Source organism: Anomaloglossus baeobatrachus, chromosome 8 (assembly GCF_048569485.1).
Source record: "Anomaloglossus baeobatrachus isolate aAnoBae1 chromosome 8, aAnoBae1.hap1, whole genome shotgun sequence".
NCBI classification, from domain to species: domain Eukaryota; kingdom Metazoa; phylum Chordata; class Amphibia; order Anura; family Aromobatidae; genus Anomaloglossus; species Anomaloglossus baeobatrachus.
This window is the reverse complement of record NC_134360.1, coordinates 245,447,801-245,456,555: the sequence shown is the minus strand read 5'-3', so window position 1 is coordinate 245,456,555 and position 8,755 is coordinate 245,447,801. Positions and strand designations below refer to the sequence as shown.

The window sequence follows — 8,755 nt, the reverse complement described above, 5'->3', positions numbered from 1 at the left end:
CTGCGCACCCCCCATCGTGCAACATCCCCCATGCTGCCCACCCCCCATCGTGCTCCATCCCCCATGCTGCGCACCCCCCATCGTGCTCCATCCCTCATGCTGCGCACCCCCCATCGTGTTCCATCCCCCATGCTGCGCACTCCCCATCGTGCTCCATCCCCCATGCTGCGCACCCCCCATCGTGCTCCATCCCCCATGCTATAATAGTTCTCCTATTATACTCAGAGAGGAGTATAATAGGAGGACTATAATAGGAGTAGTAGTCCTGGGGGGAGAGGAGTATAATGCCGGCTCCCTGCACATGTGTACCGGGAGCCGGTGTACGCTGGTAACTATGATACACATCGGGTAACCAAGGGACCTTAGTTACTCGATGTGTATAATGGTTACCAGCGTTCACCGGCTCCGTCACGATCCCAGCAGCGCAAGGTTATGTCTGGCGATGCGTGCGGAGGGCCGGGGCGAGCGGTCAATCCATGCTGAGGGCGGGGCCAGGCCGAGCCCAGCGGCGACCAATCCGTGGGGGGGGGGCGGGGCCAGGCCGAGCCCAGCGGCCAATCAGGCGGTTGTCACTGTAATGACACTCACCGTGACACAATTTTGGAGCAAGACAGACAGACAGACAGACAGAATAAGGCAATTCTATATATAGATAGTAGAAGTTTTACCAGTTAAAATTTTAAATTTAGTTCCATTTCAAGCGAGATGTGAGGCAGGAAGACACCGGGAGGCTCGGGCTGGTGACAGAATGTAATTGTTTTTATTAAGAGAACATACACAGCAATGACGCAATGAATCGAGACACAGGAGGTGTGAATATTTATAGTAATGGCACTTTGGCGGGTGCAGTTACCACTGCAGCTAATATAGTTTGGTCCACACCAGCCCGCAGGGTATTTCAGGCCCTGTCACATATCAGAGAATAAAAAAAAAACCTCAGCTAATTTTTAAGAGTCTAATAAATTCAGGGGACTGGTCTTGGGTCTGACTAATGAAACCAAAATTGGAAAACCCCTGTTCCCCAGCTGCAGTTTATAAAAAAATGGGTCTCTACTCATCCTCCCCAGGTCCAGCATCAAGTCTCCTTCTCTGCTCCTAGTATCTGTTATTACCTGCAGCGCTGACGTCACATCAACAGCACTGCAGCCAATCAGTGAGCACTGCAGCCAATCAGTGAGCACTGCAGCCAATCAGTGAGCACAGCAGCCAATCAGTGAGCACTGCAGCCAATCAGTGAGCACTGCAGCCAATCAGTGAGCACAGCAGCTATGTTTCGGTATCAAGGCAGAGTCGCTGAACTCAGCGATTGGCTGCAGTGCTGTTGATGTGGCAATATACACTGGGTGCAGCGGTGTAAACCTAGCGCTGAACAGTTTTGTTATTGTTTTTAATAACCTACAGCCAGGGAAACCCCTGTTAGGATCTGTGCACATGATGTCTTTTTCAGACGGATCTGCTCAGGAACCCGCCTGAAAAAGTATAAAAATTTGAAAGAATGAACATTTGCACTGCAATGTCAAAACGACTTGATCATATGTTCAATTTTTTTGTGGCTTTTTTTAACCGGTTCAGGCTTGAAAAGTAGAGAAGTGGCTGAAAGAAGTGATCTGCAGCGCCCATCTGCTTGGAAGCCACGCCATAGTGTCCAGAAAACTGTCCAGAAGTGGAAACGCCAAAAAAACCCCAATAAACAAAAGAAAAAGAAATTCAGAATGAAAAATACCGGCGTTTCCTGAAGCTTCTACCTCTGGCAGATGAGGCAGTATGTCACGGCAATAATGCACCATGTGCACAAAACCTAGGGGGGTCGAGTCTGAGGTCTGAAAACATTAGGGGTCTGATCCGAGGCATGAACTACTTCAGGGTTTGGTCCGGTGTCTGGATACATTTTGGGGTCTGATCTTGGATCTGAATTCATTTCAGGGGTCTTCTCTAATGTACGTGTCTAAATCTGGGGTTTGAAATAATTTTTGGGATCTGGGATGGAAGAATAAATAATGGCTTCTGACAGATGAAGACATAAAGAATTTTGGTTCTGACGCCTGAATTCTAGGTTCTGGATTAGTTTTATGTCTTGTATATTGCTTTTTTAACTTTTTTTTTCTCAGAAAAAAATAAAATGAAGAAATTGGTATTGGTTTCCAAATATAATATCTTCCAGGGGTTCTGCAATGTTCCTATTGGGTTTCTACCATGGAGAAGGGACTGCTACATTTTGTGTTAAATGTATGTTTTTTCTTACAAATATATCACAATATTTATAAAAAAAAAAAAAAATCTTCCAATTTTAAATCTGGTCAGTGAAACTTTTTTTTCTAGACTCTAACTTCCTGTGGTTTTAGGAAACAGAACATGTACATTAGCCACAATGGGCAGATGCTGATCTATTGACGCATCTAATGAGGGTGTGCAAAGGTCATTATGAAGGGAGGAAGGGCAGGGGCAGGTGTGACATCAAATATTGTGATTGGTGGATCTTATGTTATCAGCTTTGTATAGAGGTGTTACCTTCCTGTGGTTTTAGGAAATAGCACATGAACATTAGCCACAATGGGCAGACACTGATCTATTGAAGCATCTAATGAGGGTGTGCAAAGGTCATTATCATGGGAGGGGGGGCAGGTGTGACATCAAATATTGTGATTGGTGGATCCTGTGTTATCAGCTTTGTATAGAGGTGTTACCTTCCTGTGGTTTTAGGAAATAGCATTGAACATTAGCCACAATGGGCAGATGCTGATCTATTGAAGCATCTAATGAGTGTTTGCAAAGGTCATTATCAAGGGAGGGGCAGAAGGGGCAAGTGTGACATCAAATATTGTGATTGTTGGATCCTGTGTTATCAGCTTTGTATAGAGGCGTTAACTTCCTGTGGTTTTAGGAAACAGCACATGAACATTAGCCACAATGCTGATCTATGGAAGCATCTAATGAGCGTGTGCAAAGCTCATTATCAAGGGAGGGGGGGCAGGGGCAGATGTGACATCAAATATTGTGATCCTGTGTTATCAGCTTTGTATAGAGGTGTTACCTGCCACTCTTATCCTGCCTCTTATGATAACGGACAGAAATGTGCAAATGCCCAGCATTCTCCATTACTTTTCCTCCTGTAATTCATGCCTACCGGATTTCACCCTCCTATAGTGTCATCAGGGGTCCTATACTATGTACAGGTTCACTGTGTAAGCCTACGAGTAGTCACCATCGATACCTTTCCGGGTTATTGGATGAATGGGACATTTTGTATCATGTTTGAGACTTCTGTAATAAGGAGGCTAATAATTCATAGTTTGCTGTTCCGAGATGTCCATTGTTCCGTGATTTCTCAGGACCAGTTCACATTAATCTGTTCAGAACCTTCATCTAGAGAACGACCATATCCTCCAAAATTCTGCATCAGACTTTACCAGTCGGAGTTTGATGATTTATGTCCATGAGTTGCACTTTTGGGGCGTCGGATGCACATTGAGGTGCCTGTTATCTGCAGACCATGGGCCGGGGCAGCGCCGTCTCACCTCTGACTGGGTCTCGGCTGATTTAGAAGCTCCTGGATCGGCGGTGGATCAACATAGTCAGTGTACGGGGAGAGCGGCAGATGGAAGGAGCTGGGGGGCTGCGGATGAGCCGGCTGCGGTGCAGGATTATCCAGGGCGGCTGCGGCAGGACCGGGCATCTGTGTGCAGAAGAAGTGAGGGGTGCGCAGAGTTATCAGCTATTCATAATACATGCAAAATGGAAACTGGATCAGCGGGTTTAAAGAAAGACTTTTGTTTTTTTCTTTCTTTTTAAAGACAGATCCATTCAGAAACAGACTCTCGCTCCATATTGCATCCTTCCGTTCAGGTTTGTTTCATTACTGGATCCATTAAGACAAATAACAAGTGGTCATGTGAATATACCAACGACGGGCAATATATTCACATAGGGCATTCCCAAGCGAGATACGGGGGATGCGCTGGTGTAGAAATAATCAAATGTTATCATAAGGGGCAAACAAACCTGTGGTCATATAACTGGGCTCCATGCAATAAGGCGGCAACTGGTCTATTGAGGGGTCCAGTACTGACTGATACTCACCAGCGGAGGGTAACTGTACAGCAAGGAGCTCCGGGGGTCTATCTCTGCCATGGACTGGAGATCAGCGTCTCGGGCATTGATCACACGGACATAAAGCTCAGCTTTTCCAACCTAAAGAGATAACACAACGAGAAGTGTCACCTCCCGCTATGCCCGACACACGCAGGCGTACAATGCACCCCTTATATATCCACATCTCTGACAATAGCCAGTGCACCCCTCTTATATCAAATGCACCCTTCACAAACACAGTGCACCCCTCTTATATCAAATGCACCCTTCATAAACACAGTGCACCCCTCATATCAAATGCACCCTTCATAAACACAGTGCACCCCTCTTATATCAAATGCACCCTTCATAAACACAGTGCACCCCTCTTATATCAAATGCACCCTTCATAAACACAGTGCACCCTTCTTATATCAAATGCACCCTTCATAAACACAGTGCACCCCTCTTATATCAAATGCACCCTTCTTATACACAGTGCAGCCCTCTTATATCAAATGCACCCTTCATAAACACAGTGCACCCCTCTTATATCAAATGCACCCTTCATAAACACAGTGCACCCCTCTTATATCAAATGCACCCTTCATAAACACAGTGCACCCCTCTTATATTCAGTCCACCCTTCTTATACACAGTACACCCTTCCTATATTAAGTGCACCATTCTTACACACGTGCATCCTTCTTATACCCAGTGCACCCTTCTTATACACAGTGCACCCTTGTTATACCCAGTGCACCCTTCTAATACCCAGTGCACCCTTATTATATCCAGTGCACCCTTCCTATATTCAGTGCACCATTCTTACACACGTGCACCCTTCTTATACTCAGTGCATCCTTCTTATATCCAGTGCATCCTTCTTATACCCAGTGCACTCTTCTTATACCCAGTGCATCCTTCTTAAACCCACTGCAGCCTTCTAATACCCAGTGCACCCTTCTTATACCCAGTGCACCCTTCTAATACCCAGTGCACCCTTCTAATACCCAGTGCACCCTTCTAATACCCAGTGCACCCTTCTAATACCCAGTGCAAACCTTCTAATACCCAGTGCATCCTTCTTATATCCAGTGCACCCTTCTTATACCCAGAGCACCCTTCCTATATTCAGGGCACCCTTCCTATATTCAGTGCACCATTCTTACATACGTGCAACATTCCAATACCCAGTGCGCCCTTCCTATGCATATTGTACCCTTCATATACATAGTGCACCCTTCTTATACATAGTGAACCCTTCAGATACCCAGTGCACCCTTCTTATTCACAGTCCACCCTTCTTATATTTAAGGCATCCTTCTTATACCCTTCTCATTTTCAGTGCATGCTTATGTCCAGTGCACCCTTCTTATACCAAGTGAACTAATCTTATATCTGGTGCATCCCTCTAATATCCGATGCAACCTTCTCCTGTCCAGTGCACCCTTCTTATACCCAGTACTTCCCTCTTATATCTGGTGTACCCTTCTTCTGTCAAATGCACCCTTCCTTTTTATAAGTGCACCCTTTTTATATCCAGTGCACCATTCTTATATCTGATGCTCCCTTCTTATATCCGGTGCTCCCTTCTTATATCCGGTGCACCCTTCTTATATCCGGTGCTCCCTTCTTATATCCGGTGCTCCCTTCTTATATCCGGTGCTCCCTTCTTATATCCGGTGCTCCCTTCTTATATCCGGTGCACCTCTCTTATATCCGGTGCTCCCTTCTTATATTTGGTGCTCCCTTCTTATATCCGGTGCTCCCTTCTTATATCCGGTGCTCCCTTCTTATATCCGGTGCACCCTTCTTATATCCGGTGCCCCCTTCTTATATCCGGTGCACCCTTCTTATATCCGGTGCTTCCTTCTTATATCCGGTGCTCCCTTCTTATATCCGGTGCTCCCTTCTTATATCCGGTGCTCCCTTCTTATATCCGGTGCACCCTTCTTATATCCGGTGCTCCCTTCTTATATCCGGTGCTCCCTTCTTATATCCGGTGCTCCCTTCTTATATCCGGTGCTCCCTTCTTATATCCGGTGCTCCCTTCTTATATCCGGTGCTCCCTTCTTATATCCGGTGCACCCTTTTTTTTCCAGTGCACAGTCCTTATATTACGGGCACTGTTCTTCAGTCCAGTGCATGCCTGTCATTACCTGTGGGACTGTGTTGAGCTGCCCTGTGCTCAGGCCTGGACGCAGAGGTAGGGCCCTGACTGGCACCTTCCACCGGCCGCTCAGGACCTGGTTATGCTGATCAAAGAGGTCCAGTTTTGTCCATCCAGAAGACGAGAAGTGCTGAACCTCCTGACCGTACGTGTTAAATCCTCCGGCCACCAGAAACTCCACGACGAGAGAGATCGAAGACGAAGGTCGAACCCTAAATCAAAGAAAAAAAAAAATTCATCCTCTGTAGATCTAGTTTAGTTCAGAGTTCAGCAACTTTCTAATATACTTTGTGCTTTATTTCTTCATCCTTTTTAGGTTCGTTATTTGTGACGAATACTGGAATTCGGAATAAATAATCCGAATTTGGAATAAATAATGGAATAAATAATAAAATAAATAAATAATAAATAATCCGAACCCGAATATTTAGTATTCGCCCATCACTCGGAATATACTGTAAATTACGTATTCATCATAGGGGCAGTGATGTGATCATTCCTATATAAAATATTGGGCCCCTGTTGGATATTTTTGTGTATGTGTCTTGCTGCCAATATAGAGGTCACAGAAATCTTCCTGCGGTGGGCAACCTGACGACAGAAGACCCCCAGTATGGACTGGGTTGTACTGGTTGATGGTGCAGTACCTTGGTATCGGCTGCTTGGCCCGTATCATTGCGATGTTTCCTCTGGGATTATTTGCCAGGTGATGAGAAGCGGTCCACACCTCGCAGAGGGCATCCGGGAGGGTGGACGGTTGCCCCATTCTGTGCCCGTTACTGTACAACCCACTCATCAGCCGCACCTTCTGAAATGCTGGCTCCAACCCCAGTATGAAGTCGTAGAAGATGACGAAGCCGGCCCTGCCGGTGTAAAGAGAGCGCAAAAGTAAAACCGCAGCAAATAAAAACTACTGCAATCACCATCATCCACAGAAATCAGTGGAAATTCAGAGTTGGACAAAACATCTTGTCTGCGATAATATACAGTGTTCCTAGAAGATGACGTACAGACAGAAAGACGGCTACAATCAGCTCCTTACACCGGGTCATATGGCGCTGGTCCCAGGGCATCCAGAGGCTCCAGTATATGTCGGTTTGTTGAGGGGCTCGGAGGCCGCATGGATTCCTGCAACACAAAGGTGTCTAGTCATACAATACTGCCTCCTTGAGGATCAGCAGTCTTGTGACATTAAGGGATTCTATCATCAGAAATTTACTATTGTTAAAATCAGGGGGGTTTTTTTGTGTTAAATGAATTTTTTTTTCTTCTTAAAAATACATCACGATCTTAATAAAAATCTTCCAATTAGAAAATTTGGACACTGGGACTATTTTTTAGACTCTAATTTCCTATTGTTTTAGGAAACAGCACATGTACATTAGCCACAATGGGCAGACGCTGATCTATTGAAGCTTCTAATGAGCGTGTGCAAAGCTCATTATGAAAGGAGGGGGAGCAGGGGCAGGTGTGACAGTAAATATTGTGATTGGTGGATCCTGTGTTATCATCTGTTTATAGAAGTGTTACCTGCCACTGTAATCCTGCCTCTTATGATAAGGGGACTGCTGAAAACTTTTCCTGAAAGGATAGAAAGAATGAGTCTAGGGCTATGTGCGCACACAGTGCTTTTTGAAGCTGCATTTTTGTGTGTTTTTGACCGTAAAAAAGCACAAAACGCCAAAAAAACCACCCGAGACAAAAACGCGTTTTTACCGCGTTTCGTTGCGTTTTTGGCTGCATTTTGCGGTGTTTTTGATCACTGTTTTGCTGCGTTTTTCCATTGTATTGCATGGGTGAAAAATGCAGTAAAAAGCAGGAAAGAATTGACATGTCCATTTTTTTTTAGCTCAAAAACGCAGTTAAAAAAAAAAAAGGTTGTGTGCGGACAGCAAAAATAAAAAGTCCTAGACTCTGCTGGGGAAGCACAGCCATGCTGTTTTGAGCCCAAAACCACATAAAAACGCACCCGAAAAACGCGCAAAAACGCTGTGAAAAACGCTCAGTGCACATATAGCCTTAAACAGCCCCAGCGCCCAGTGTGAAAATGACAAAGCTACATTTTTTTTAAATAAAGATCATTTTTTCTCACTATCTGCTAAAAAAAAATACATTTTGTCAATTTCTGATTATAAGTTTCACCTTACCGGGTTATTCTCATCTCTGAGATTCTATCCCAATATTTAGAAGATGTATTATAATAATATTAGAAAATACCTCCAATTAGAGATGCAGTATAGTTCTCCTGATTAGCCATGTCACTTACCTCATGTGCAGGGCATTGCAGCTTAGGTATCCATAGTTACGACCACAAGCGACTAACTGTCACTATATGGGTGGTTATAACCATAGATACCTAAGCTGCAATGCCCTGCACATGAGGTAAGAGACATTGCTAATCAGGAGAACTATACTACATTTCTAATTGGAGATATTTGCTAATATTATTCTTATTACACCTATTACATATTGGGATAGGCTCTTGGAGATGAGAATACTCCTTCAAGGATGCAG

The 8,755-nt window shown here is 44.8% G+C and overlaps 1 protein-coding gene across 1 annotated transcript in view; it reads right to left on the bottom strand.

The window, feature by feature from the left end:
* Positions 1-806: 806 nt before the first annotated feature.
* The window catches only part of CCDC17 (coiled-coil domain containing 17), a 36,130-nt gene continuing 28,181 nt past the window's right edge, over positions 807-8,755 (bottom strand). Inside the window, exons 11-15 of the mRNA XM_075321172.1 lie at positions 7,284-7,369; positions 6,889-7,104; positions 6,231-6,453; positions 4,078-4,188; positions 807-3,673 (exon numbers count right to left, since the gene is read on the bottom strand). Coding sequence (XP_075177287.1) covers positions 3,512-3,673; positions 4,078-4,188; positions 6,231-6,453; positions 6,889-7,104; positions 7,284-7,369 — 798 coding nt within the window. The 3' untranslated portion in view covers positions 807-3,511. The remainder of the gene's footprint in view (positions 3,674-4,077; positions 4,189-6,230; positions 6,454-6,888; positions 7,105-7,283; positions 7,370-8,755) is intronic.